Genomic DNA, 13,902 nt, shown 5'->3' on the forward strand with positions numbered 1-13,902 from the left:
ATATGGGGACACGTGTATGCATATAGATGATTCGCTTTGTTGTACAACAGAAACTAACACAGTATTGTGAAGCAATTATACTCCATTAAAGATCTATTAAAAAAATAAAATGGATAACAAAGACCTACTGTATAGTACAGGGAACTCTGCTCAGTGTTATGTAACAACCTAAATGGGAAAATTATTTGAAAAATAATAGATACATGTATATACATAACTGAATCACTTTGCTGTACACCTGAAACTATCACAACATTTTTAATCAACTATACTCCAATATAAAATAAAAAATTTAAAAAAAAAGATTTAAAAAAATTCCATTCCATACAGTCCCAGTTTCTTTTGTAGTTTCTCTCTTCTAGTTTTGGAAATAATTATTTTCATATAGGCTTTCAGCAACTTGTATTATTATGAGTCATGAATACCTAAATTTTTAAAACAAAGACTAACAACTATTATCAAAATTCAGTTTTAATGAGAACCTCCTCTGAAACTCAAATGAGTTGTTAGACTCACATTTGAACAGAGGCCTTCGGGTTAAAAACAATCCCAGCGTCCTCTCCGGAGACAAGAATCAAGACTGTTCTACTGAAATGTTGACCTCTCTGATATAAAACATTTAGTTTGTTGTTATAACAAGCTGGTTTTATTCAGTTATTCAATATTTCATGAGAGATCCATTTTGTGTATCTTAGGCCCTGTATTATTCTATAACAATTAAGGGTTCATCAAGGTTTATGTGTGCAAAATGCTTTGTTTTACAGATTAGTGAATCTAATTTTCTCCTCAAAGCCTAAGAAGGGCCAAGATATGCATACTTAATTGTGTATTTTCCTCCAATCCTATATTATTCCAAGGAATAATTTTATATACATACATTTGTGTATGTAAGTGACATACATAAACGTATAACACATATATATATATAATTATTCCAAGGAAAATATTATAAACGTACATTTTCAGCTGGAAAAGAAGCAGAAACCAGTGGAGGAGACCTTAGGCAGTAAATCCTGATGCTTCTTAGCACCAGCTCTGGTCACCTACCCTACCTGCATAACATAGTGGATTTTATTTCTATCGTGTGGAAATCACTGCATGGCCATCCCATCCTGAAAGATCTTAAAAGGAAGCAAGATGATGTGGTGAGCACAGATATCTCTGGTATCATATTATTCTTTAAAATAATGCAAATTAATACATCTAGTTTACTTTTCAAGCAGCAAGGACTGCATATATCACTCCTACATATTTTATTTTCATAGATTAATAGTTTCACAGTGACACAAAACCTACCTACTTAGGAGGAAAAAAATTACTTCTTGGAAAAATAAATACATGCTTTTTCTGAAGACCGAAATCCACTCAGACAACAATCCAGGTTTAGCACACCACACTATATCCTAATGTTTGAAGTACTCCACGTCTTGCCAAAGAATCCATGAATTACTCACTTTTCCCTTAGGACCCAGACTTATTTTCACTTCATGCCTGCCCATTTCTTTCTCTCTTAACAGCTCAAAAGAACTGAATTTTAAATTTCCACTTCAAAATATCAAAATTTAGGACAACACGATAGACCACACGATCAGGACCTGTATATTGCACACAGGTAATGGTTCGTGTGACGTGCCAGCACTACTGGGGACGCCCTGCTCTTGCTAAGTGAAGCCAGGGAGAAGGTCATCGCTGATCCTTGCCGGGTCCTTCACGGGCCCTGGGGAAACAACCTGCTGCTCAAGCACCGCTCCGAAACGCTCCCTGCAAACGCCGAGGCTGCACCCACGCGCTCGATTGGGCGCCCTGGGAAACAGGCAGGAGCCCACCTGGTCCACGATGTCGTTGACTTTGTCCCGCTCACAGTCCAGGATGACCCGCCGCTCCTTCTTTAGCTCCAGATCCTGGAAGAGCGAGCGGTAGGTCTCATCTTTCTTGTCATTGTTGATGTTCCCCACGTTGATAGCAGTCACTTGCCACTTCTTTTCGGCAGCGGAATCCAGCACCGCCTGCAGGGTGGACAAGCCTAGGAAAGCAGAGAGACAGGGGGGCTGACGGCAAGGCTCGACTAACGGAGAAGCGCGCTGCGAAACTGACACGCATCTGGAAGGCTGCTACTTTTCTGCAACGAAGGGATGCTGACGCCTCTAAAGGGCGACAGCTACGATCCTTAGCAACACCCACTCGTTGCCACTTCGCATCAAGAGCTCTTTCCTCTACCTGGGAAAACTGTACCCCCTTCATTCGGGCTTCTCAGCTGTTTTCTTTTGGACATTACCAAAGTGTGATGTTTTAATACCTCTGGGGTTTGGGGGGTTTTGTTTGTTTGGCCGCACCGTGCAGCTTGAGGGATGTTAGTTCCCCAAACAGGAATTGACCCCGTGCCCTCCGCAGTGAAAACGCCCAGTCCTAACAACTGGACCGCCAAGAAATTCCCTACCTCTGGTTTTAATGAAATCAAAGGACATCCATTCTTTCTTGTATAGAATAGAAAAAAATATTTCTTTATATATGACACACTATCATTTCACATTATTATCCTGAAGACGGTGAGTCTATTTTCAGTGAGATGAATCTAGGTGGGCTATGGGAGTCTGAAAACCAGTCATCTCTGAAGCTGCTCGATTTCCTCCTATCGTTTTCTGGTCGGCAGTTGTTGTTATTTTTTTTTTTTTTCCTCAGCCTCTGTTATATCATTTTTGTTACTGGGACTAATCCTGTAGAAATTAAATGTTCACCTATTAACCACATGGTAGCAGTTAGTTTTCTCGTACACATTGGTTACACCTACTTAACTTCCCAAATGTGAGACCACTTAACTCGTCATTAGTAACTTTGTTTATAGCATCATACGACTTAGGTCATATCGAAAACTGTATTTTTGTTTTTAATTGGTCACACATTGCCTCATATGTAGGATTGGGAGGGAAAACAACTTGGGAACATCTTTCCTAAAGTTAATGCTGCAGTTTAGCACTTGGAAAACTAGTATATAGACTTGTCTTCCATGTCACTTCAACTCTTCACAGCCAACCCAAATTCATCATTTCTATGAATAGCTTAATGAACAACAAAAATCAAGGCTCCAAAAAGAATTCAGAACTCATCACATCATCTTCTTTATTGCAGAAAGACAAGAATATTGGACCCTTTTTACCCATAAAATCTGGGGTTTCCCTAATGTGAACACATGACTCTAGAAGCTTAATTCATGTTCTAAACTTTATTGAAATCTATTTACGACAGCAAAAAATGTGCGTATTCTAAATGTTGTTGAAAATTACCTGAGCCTGGAAAATATCATTAAAATTCTCATTGATTCCATATTGCCAAGCGTATATAAGATGAGCCTAGAGCACCTTGTGACCCCCCCAAAGCAGGGAGCTCTCCAAAACTATCAACCTCGTGTCAAAAGACCCAGGAGCAAATGTGATGAGAAGCACTTTAAACAGAGATGACGCAGTTGGAGTAGCAATAAAAATAATAACTGCAAAAGGCTTAGATACATACATTTTCTAATCCATAGATTAGTAATGACATTTAAGAAAAGTATTTGATTGCCTTTGATGGATGCTAAGGAGCCAAGCTATTATTTTGAAATCTGGTAAAGAAAGGTAAAGAAACAAGCATTTTCCCACCTTTCCTATATGAACTCTACTCAGGGTAATAGTTCATTAAGGGATGGGTTTTTTGGAAAAACTCCAGCTAATAAATGATGAACGAATATAGATTCAGAATTATAACCAATGTTGTAACACCTTGTGAATTAATGAATCAAGGCAAGAATCGTTAACTGCTGCTAACAAAACAAAAAGAGAGATGCGTAGAAGTTACGTGCCTTCAAATGGGGATACTCAACACCACCTATGAAATATTCATGCCAAGAAGTGAACATGAATCTCAGCAAGCATCTAGACCTAATTACCCTTTTATAACGAATATATGGCAAAGAGTAATATGTTAATCAAAGTCCAGACTGTGGGAAGCTCTACATTACCTTATAAAAGCCTAAAGAGATATGTTAACCAACTGGATATGTGGACCTCACTTTTATCCTGATTCAAACAAACTGTGAAAAAAAAAAAAAGATGATGCTAGTAATGAATTACCGTTAACTTGTCTATACACGATAATGATATTGTAGTTATATTTAAACCAAGAGAATTGTTCTTTCAAAATATAAACTGAAATATTTACGGCTGAAATAACAGGATGTCAGCTATTTGCTCAAAATAATTGTCAGGGGCTTCCCTGGTGGCGCAGTGGCTGAGAATCTGCCTGCCAATGCAGGGGACACGGGTTCGAGCCCTGGTCTGGGAAGATCCCACATGCCGCAGAGCAACTAGGCCCGTGAGCCACAACTACTGAGCCTGTGCGTCTGGAGCCTGTGCTCCACAACAAGAGAGGCCGCAATAGTGAGAGGCCCGCACACCGCGATGAAGAGTGGCCCCCGCTTGCCGCAACTAGAGAAAGCCCTCGCACAGAAACAAAGACCCAACACAGCCAAAACTAAAATAAATTGTTAAAAATAAATAAATAATAATAATTGTCAGGAGCAGGATAGAGATAAAGCAAGTTTCCTCTTACCCTTCACTAATAAAGCTGGCTTAAGTGTCCTTTCAGGTCTTCTTCAGGACACATTATTCTGTCCATGTTGTTATTTTAAATATTTCATAATGAAAATTGAAAATAATTTACTTTTATTTCAAACTGAAAAGTCGAACGATAAATTAAACTTGAAATGAATTTTGTGGGGTTTTTTTGGGCAAAACGACAAAATTAGTTTCCTCCATCCAGTCTTGTAACAAAAAATACAGGGTACTCAAGAATTACTCAAGGGATAACTTAAACAGAGACCACATGCCATTGTAAAAAATCTATTAATGATAAAACTTCTTTTAAAAACTTCACAGATCACCTATGATTTCCGTTCACTGTAAGTAAATTAAATCCTTCCAGGATGCATTCCAAGTCCTTTTCCTGTTTTTCATCATCAGTGAAGACAGAACCAAAGTTGATCACCACGATCAACTCAACAGCTATCAATGTGCTTGAAAACACTTATTAAGTTTATTCAGTTTTTTTTCCAAGTAGGAAAAAAAGCTAATTTTCTAAACCTTTTTCACTGTCAAAGGTCCTACTTTGCCACATTCCAGTCATGATGTGACTCTTCCTTGTCACCTCTTTAAAACAACACATCCATGGGTGGTGTTCTGCATACTACATATTACCATACAGCACTTATACGTGAGCTTTCTTTCTTCTAGGTAATCAATCATTTTGTGTTGCTTTCATTTAACTATGAACTTAACCACATACTAAGTTAAAGTTTCAAGTGGTGACGCTCTTGATATTCTGTCCTATCCTTTAACATATATAACAAGAAATTTTAAATATAAATGCCAATGTGTAAATGAATCTCAAGTGATATTTCTAAACTTAACATTTATTGGCAGTTCACCTTGTCCAAAATATGGAGAGGATATATATATAAAATCAATAAAAATGCATTTAAAGAAATAGCTGATTCAAACTCATCCATTTTATGTATCAAAAAATAACTCACAGTTGGTGTGGATTCTGTTATGAAAACTCTTAGAATTAATATTTTGTAACCTATGAAGCCTAAAAAAAAATACATCCATTTATTAAGATGCTAAACTGCCCAAGTGGTACGTAATCAGACGTTGAATTTAGTTTCATCAGAAGACATTGAATATTATTCAGTTGTCTCCTAAGGACAGCCAGAAATAACTCACCAACCACGGCACGATCTGTCTCACATTTTGAAGAGACTGCTGTCCCATGCTTATTAATCAATATTCTCCGATTTGTTTTTTTTTTAGTAGTAGCAACTGACTCTCTCAAATACTTTCTCAACTTGATCTGCCCCTTTCCTACAGCTAAGAGTTTTCTATTATGTCTGGTTAGTTTAAAATTAATAGATCATTTTAAAATTTAAAAATATCACTGAAAATGCACATCACAAATAGTAGGGTGAAATTAAATTATTCATACACAACACAAACTGATGCTCTTAGCCTCTTGGTAACATATTCCAATTAGGAGAGAAAGTATTACCTCTTTCCCTCCCACACAAACTAGCCTAGAAGTATCTTTATAAATACACTCATCCCTTAATTCAGAATATAAACTTGTATGGACACTGGGAATTCTATGTAAGTATCGGTTTGTTTAAAAACATTAGTAGCTGGTTATTCAACTCTAATATCTGTACCACTAAATCAGGACATTTAAATCCTGGTTTAATTTCTTATTATTTTATTGCTTATGACAAAGAGAACTTGAGATATACCGTTGTTCATCTACAAATAGAAAAAAATTGGAAAATTAACTGCTCTTTCTAAGAAATATATTTAAAATATATTCTGAAAAACCTCAAGAAGGGCTTCCCTGGTGGCGCAGTGGTTGAGAGTCTGCCTGCCGTTGCAGGGGACGCGGGTTTGCGCCCCGGTCCGGGAAGATCCCACATGGCGCGGAGCGGCTGGGCCCGTGAGCCATCGCCGCTGAGCCTGCGCGTCCGGAGCCTGTGCTCCGCAACGGGAGAGGCCACAGCAGTGAGAGGCCCGCGTACCGCAAAAGAAAAATAAAAATCCTCAAGAATATGACAGGAGTATAAAATTAAGTTCTACACTCTACTAAATGCTCAGACTTCTGGATAAAATAAAGAATAGCTAAAGTACTGCTACTTACTTCTGTATTATGTTACTTCTTCGAGTGCCTCATTGTTGCTGGACTAGTTACAGCTGTACACCCTATTTCTAAGCTGACACTCTCCCTAAAATTCTCTCCAAGAACCGTCAGTAGTTCACAGTCGCATCTTAAGCTACTGCTCCTAAGCCTGTGACAAAATTACAGAAAAACCTTCAGCCCTGAAACAGGTGAAGTCTAAATGCCTTAGTTTGCACGTTAATAGGTGGGATTAAAATTGACTACTGCATACAGGTATATTTCATTCAGACCACGTCTTTCTTCTTGAAAATATTTTTTGTTCCATTTAAAATTCACAGCCCTTATTCATCTTTCAGGCACAGAAATTAATATTTTATGATCACTAAATCACAGCAGCACGCCTAGGCCAGGTTAGATTAACATATATTTCCCTCATTGGCTTTCTCAGGAACATCATAAAAGCAATGTATAATCTGGAAGCATTTTTATTCTAGGCATGATGCCTTTTTTGGAACTGGAATCAATGTGCCTTTCCTTCAGGGGACAAATAGTGTGGTTCAAAGTTAAAACCAAGTTATAAAAGCATTAGTTCTGGTTTTACCAACTGTCTACAGAAATGTATGACCTTACCTTATTAACATTGACGCAATAAATAAAAACCACATTTTGATTAAGTCCTGGTTCAAATGTAGTACCTGTGAATCCCAAGACAAACCTATATTGAATGCATTAACATAGGCAACCCCATGACTCTATATCTCCAATGTATTGAAGATCCATCTACCTACTCTCCCTGCCATCTACCTCCTCTCTCTGGAACTTTTAGGAAGGGTGTTGGGTTATCCATTGAGGAGTGCCAGGCTGCTGCCACATGACTTGGATAAAGAGAAGACACCAGCATTCCTAAAGGGTCACATGGCACCAAGTGAACAGTTTCAGCAGTCCTCTCACCGGTAAACTTGAACTAGTCAAAAGCCTATACAAAGATCAGGATGCATCCATGTCTTCCCTTGTCTACAACTGGGATGTAGTCTCCTGGACTTGCTGCTCGGCCTTTGGATGGATAGTTGGAGTCAGGAAAGGTTTCACTGGCAGTCCTAGTTAAAAGCAGCGCAAAGAAGAAGCATAGAAAAACTGTGTCCTTTTCATCTAGCTTGTATTCGGTGCAGAACGTTGGACAGCCATTCTCGTGCTTGGGCTATTCGAAAGAACATCAATTCATATATTTAGAAATTAAAATTTAACATGTTTACCTGATCCAGACTCTCAGAAAATTAGAGATTATTAAAAACAAATCCTTACGGTCAAGGACCTGGAAAGAGTACCATATCAAAAACAGACAGAACTCTTTGAAATTGAGGCACATGGAGACATAACTTGAAAGATCAAATCACGGAGCCTATTTTTAAGAGCACTCATAATATAGTAAGGGCACACAGATTCATTCTCAAGTCGTGTAACACAAAAACAAGGAGGTGCTTCCTTAAGGTCTAAGAGAAGTGGGTTAAGGACCATAGGGGGGAAAAAAGAGTTCGTGTGATAAATGTATGAATAAACGTTTTAAAATGTGATATGACAGCAAAGCTCTAACAACTGTAATTGGTAAGAAAAAATCAGAGAGCAAACACGCCGTTTCCACGAGTCAAGTAAAACATTACATAAGGGTCTTCTGCCAGTATTTTGAGTCTTACACATTTATCTCTGAAAATAGCTTCGGATGAAAAGCCAGTGTGATACTCTTCATATTAAAACATGAGTATCCATTTGAAAATATCTTGAAAATGTATCCATAATGTCAGTTCTGGCTTTAATATATAATTACTTAATGTTACCACTGTAATGTTGACCTCTCCACAGGTGCACCCGAACTCAAGTCAGTTTGTATAATTCAATGACTGGAGATTATCGCATCATTTCAATTTCATTTAATAGTCATGAAGTGTTAATAAAATCATTGAAGATGTGTCAGGTTCTTTTCGCAAGTACATAAGGCCATCCACCATCATCCGATCCATAGTGACGCTGAAGTGTGTCCCTAAATTGAAAACACCGCCTCGCACCTAGTCAAAGAGTAGAGAGAATTCACCTCTGACCCTTCAATTTAGCAAGCAAGATCCAGGTTCTAATACCATCTCGAACTTAAAATACACAGATGCTCGACTCATTCATTTATTAATGCTGTTTATCGACATCAACTCTGTGCTAGCATTATGTTAAGTGCTGTATGTACAGTTAGGTGTAGTGGGTGCTGCCAGGGCATTGCCTTCCTGGGCTTAGAGCCAGATCTTAAATGAAAAGAATAAAGCTTAGTCTGTGTGATTAAAACAGTCCCTAGAATATACCGGGAGCTCACTTCTTGGGTGAAAGAATGAACATCAATATTAATTATACCTTGTGATAAGTACTATGTAGGGAAAGAAGAGATTGCTTTGAGAGAAGATAACAATATGAAATGCACCTCTGAGGGAATGTTATATAAACTAAGACCTGAAGGAGAAAAATTTAGAAGTCTGTGCAGAGATTCAAGGTGAAAGAATTTGGTGCATCTGAGAAAGTAAAAGAATATTCGTGAGATGGGTTTAGCCTAGCGAGTGAGAAAGGCAGTGGTATAAGTGGGCAGGAACCAGATACTACAACACCTTACAGTCATGTTAAGAAATTCCAGTTTTATCCTCATTATAACGAGGAGCCACTGGAGTATTTTAAGCAAAGGAGCAAGGTCGTCAGTAAAGCATTTAAAAGCATTCAAAAAATAGAGCTACCATCTGACCCTGCAATCCCACTCCTGGGCTTATACCCAGAGGAAACCATAATTTGAAAAGATACACACACTTCAATACCCATTGCAGCACTATTTACAACATGCAGGACATGGAAGCAACCTAAGTGTCCATCAACAGAAAACTGGATAAAGAGGATGTGGTACATATACACAATGGAATATTCCTCAGCCATAAAAAGGAATGAAATAATGCCATTTGCAGCAACATGGATGGACCCAGAGATTAGCATATTCAGCAAAGTAAGTCAGAAGAAGAAAGACAAATATATGCTATCACTTATACGTGGAATCTGAAAAGATAATACAAATGTACTTATTTACAAAACAGAAACAGACTCACAGACATAGAAAACAAACTTATGGTCACCAAAGGGGAAAGGTGGAGGGGAGGGATAAATTAGGAGTTTGGGATTAACATGTACACACTACTATATATAAGATAGATAAACAACAAGGACCTACTGTATAGCACGGGGAACTCTACTCAATACCTTGTAATAACCTATAATGGAAAAGAATCTGAAAAAGAATGGATATATGTATATTATAACTGAATCACTTTGCTGTACACCTGAAACTAACACAACATTGTAAGTCAACTATACCCCCATATAAAACAAAATTAAATTAAAAATAAATAAAAGCATTCAAAACTTCTGGCTCCTTTACGGAAAGTGGATTGAAGAGAAACAAGTACAGAAATGGAAGGATGAAGGATGAACACATGGGGCTGTCCTGGCCTGGAGTCATGACAATGACACAGAAGAGTGGCTAGAAGTAAAAGACGTTTAGATGGTAGAAATCCTATGAAGAGGAGACAAGAGTTAAGGAGGACGTAGCAGAGGGCAAGAGGAAGGTGATGATAAGCCCTGTATCTCATTTATCAGAAGGATGGGCAGAGGGCCATCCAGCACACCAGAATCCGTATTTACTCTCAGCTGATCTGTGTTTGAGTTTTTCACTCCCCATGTGTATAGCAAGGCTCTCCTTGTCAGAGCAGCAGGAAAGTTGTTGACAGTCTTTCTTCTCAGTGTCTATAGTGCTGACTGGCTTTTCCACAGAGCCTTCTCATTCTCAGGACTGGAGGCTGGGGCAGGGAATCAGACACCAGGCTGGAGCATGCTAGGCTGTGATTGCTGTAGCCAATGTCTCCAGACTGATCGTGGAGAGGGATGGCAGCTGGCTCCCCGCTTGGCCGCCCTCGCAGGTAAGCAAGGTGCCCTCTCCTGGTAGAAACAGGCTTCTGGTTTTCACTTGAACATTTAAAGCAAGTTGCTTCGTGGACAGGCTGGTATCTATTAGGTACTCTGGTAATGGTGGTTGTCAATACTTTTGAGTCTGTGGGTGGATACTCTCTCGAGAAAAATCATCTACGTTCATGGGCACAAAATGTTCATTCGATGTTATGAAGTACACAGACCCACTGAAGTTGAATCACAGACCCAGGAATGGTTCGAAATATCTGAAATTCTATGACACGTAAGTCAATCAGGTCTGCTAATACCAAACTTCACAACAAATGAAGCAGGAAACACAAAGGAAGGACCCTTACCCCTGAAATAAAAACTAGTAAAATGAGCCAAGACTCTATCTAATCCAAAGCGTCTCCTCGTAAATAGCTGTAGAAGAGCTGTGACAAAGCACAGGTCTGCTGTCAAAAGACCTGAGTTCAGCTGAACCACATGTGGGAAGCTGATGAAAAAATCAACTTCTCTGAGATTCAGGGATCTCATTCTAAAGCAGGGTTAATAACAACTGTCCCTGCCTGATAAAATCTTTGCATGTGGAAATATTTAATGTCTACACATTTCTGTAGACGTTCTTATTTATAGATTTATTCAAATCTTACTTAAACCAGTTTTCAAGGCCGTCACTTCACTGACCCTGGACTGGGAAGACAGTCATCCTAGGGTCTTAGCTGCTGGTACCAGAAAGTGCTTTGTGCATTACAACTGAACATTCGGGCATTGTGTGAACACAATCTATCTCTGTAAATGGTACATCCACAACGTTTTTGCTTGTTTGTTTTACTCTAAATATGTTACCCAGGTTTTGAATTGCATTACTCATTTACACAGCATAATTAAGCCAAGTTACCCTTGGACTTCAACACACTTACATAGCCCTATAAAGTCACACTAAGTATCAAGTGTGGGCACTGAATTTGACCCATTACAAAGGGAGAAGGATATTGTCACTTACCTCTGTCACTGTCATAGAGGTATGCAAACTTATCCCATTGGTAGTACTCAATCAAGCTGAGAAGTGCTCCTTTGAGGTCTGGTCGCATCTGAATGACAAATGGATGGGTGCCATCTGTCGGGAAGCTGGGAGTGATGAAAGATACATGGAGCGTCCCACAGAATGACGTGATGGTGTTTACAGACTTCTTGTCATAAAATCCAAAAATTGCATATACTCCTCTTGAAAACTGGGAGCAGACTAGAAGAACAGGGGAAACAGAAAGGATAAATCATTGGAATTGGCATGCAATCGCATGCATTTGCTTGAAAGTAAATGCCCTTTTGCATAAAATACAAAAGAATCAACATATTGAAAAATACAGAGAGTTGATATCAATAATTCATCCAATTTTTGAGCGCTTCTTTACTTAACACCCCACTTGAGGAATTCAAAGAATTATAAAGCATTAAAAAATAATTCTGGCTATGGGACTACATGAAACTTAAAAGCTTTTCCACAGTGACAGAAACTGTCAACAAGTTTGAAAAGGCAGCCTACTGAATGGGGGAGGAGATTTTCAAATCCTACATCTGATATGGGGTTAATATCCAATATGTACAAATAACTCGTACAACTCAACTTCAAAAACAAAAACAACCCAATTAAAAAATGGGCAGAGGACCTGAATAGACACTTTTCCCAAGAAGACATACAGATGGCCAACAGATACATGAAAAGATGCTGCACATCAATAATCATCAGGGAAATGCAAATCAAAACCGCAACGTGCTATCACCTCACACATTAGAATGGCTGTCATCCAAAAGACAACAAATAACACATGTTGGCAAGATATGGAGAAAGGGGAACCCTCGTGTACTGTCGGTGGAAATGGAAATTGGTGCAGCCACTACGGAAAACATTATAGAGGTTCCTCAAAAAATTAAAAATAGAACTACCGTACAATCCAGCAACTCCACTTCTGGGTATTTTTCTGAAGAATAAAAAAAACACTAATAATGTACCCCAATGTTCATAGCAGCATTACTCACAGTAGCCAAGACATGGGAGCAACCTAAGTGCCCATCAATAGATGATGGGTAAAGAAGACGCAGTGTATGTACACAAGGGAATATTACTCAGGTATAAAAAGTAAAAAAGAAAAAACTCTTGGATAGACCTAAAGGATATTGTGCTAAGTGAAATAAGTCAGGCAGAGAAGGCAAATCGTGTATGCTTTTATTTCTATGCGGATTCTAAAAAACGGACAAACAAAAAAGAATAAACATAACAAAACAGAAACGGAGTCATAAATACAGAGGACGAACAGATGGTCACCAGAGGGGAGGTGAGGGGGTGAGTGAAACAGGTGAGGGAGCTGGAGAGGGACAAACTTCCAGTTTCAGAATAAATCAGTCACGGGAGTGAAACGTACGTTGTGGGGAATATAGTCAATAATACTGTGTATGGTGACAAACAGTAACTAGACCTATCTTGGTGATCATTTTGTAATATACAGAAATAACGAATTATGTTGTGCCCCAGGAAATAACAGTGCTGTTGGTCACTTACACTTCAAAAACAATACTGATGTGTATAAAATGGATGACTAATAAGAACCTGCCGTATAAAAAAATAAATAACATAAAATTTAAAAAAAAAAACCAACAAGCAAACTCATAGAAAAAGAGATCAGATTTGTAGTTATCAGAGGTGAAGGCTGGGGGAGAAGAAACTGGATGAAGGTAGTCAAAAGGTACGAAATTCCAGTTCTACATGATAAATAAGTACTAGGGATGCAATGTACCGCATGATAAATGTAATCAACACTGCTGAGTGTTATATATGAGAGTAGTTAAGAAAATAAATCCTAAGACTTCTCATCACAAAGAAAAATTTTTGAATTTTTCTTTTATTTTGTATCTATATGAGATGAATGTTCACTAAACTTATTGTGATAATCATTTCATGATGTATGTAAGTCAAATCATTATGCTTCATGCCTTAAACTTATACAGTGCTGTATGTCAATTATAACTCAATAAAACTGGAAGAAGAAAAAGAATATATACACATTCTTATTTAACAAGCCATGTAAGTATAAACATATTTTAGGACAGCCCCATAGAAAAAAGAATACAAGTAAAAATCATTAGTTATAAAGAACAAACTGCAGTTACCTGGGATTTATACATATTCATAATAACTCATTCCTTGTATTATCTGATATTTTTTAAAGGCTTTAT

At 38.2% G+C, this 13,902-nt stretch overlaps 1 protein-coding gene across 1 annotated transcript in view; it reads right to left on the reverse strand.

Moving 5' to 3' along the window:
* GRIA2 (glutamate ionotropic receptor AMPA type subunit 2) overlaps positions 1–13,902 on the reverse strand; it is a 167,309-nt gene that overhangs the window by 71,537 nt on the left and 81,870 nt on the right. The window contains exons 3-4 of the mRNA XM_089912494.1: positions 11,675–11,914; positions 1,827–2,023 (exon numbers count right to left, since the gene is read on the reverse strand). Of these exons, the coding sequence (XP_089768620.1) occupies positions 1,827–2,023; positions 11,675–11,914 (437 nt within the window). The remainder of the gene's footprint in view (positions 1–1,826; positions 2,024–11,674; positions 11,915–13,902) is intronic.

This window comes from Delphinapterus leucas, chromosome 5, assembly GCF_059928025.1.
Source record: "Delphinapterus leucas isolate spDelLeu-1000000601 "Yukka" chromosome 5, BTC_Dleu_Yukka2, whole genome shotgun sequence".
Taxonomy (NCBI): domain Eukaryota; kingdom Metazoa; phylum Chordata; class Mammalia; order Artiodactyla; family Monodontidae; genus Delphinapterus; species Delphinapterus leucas.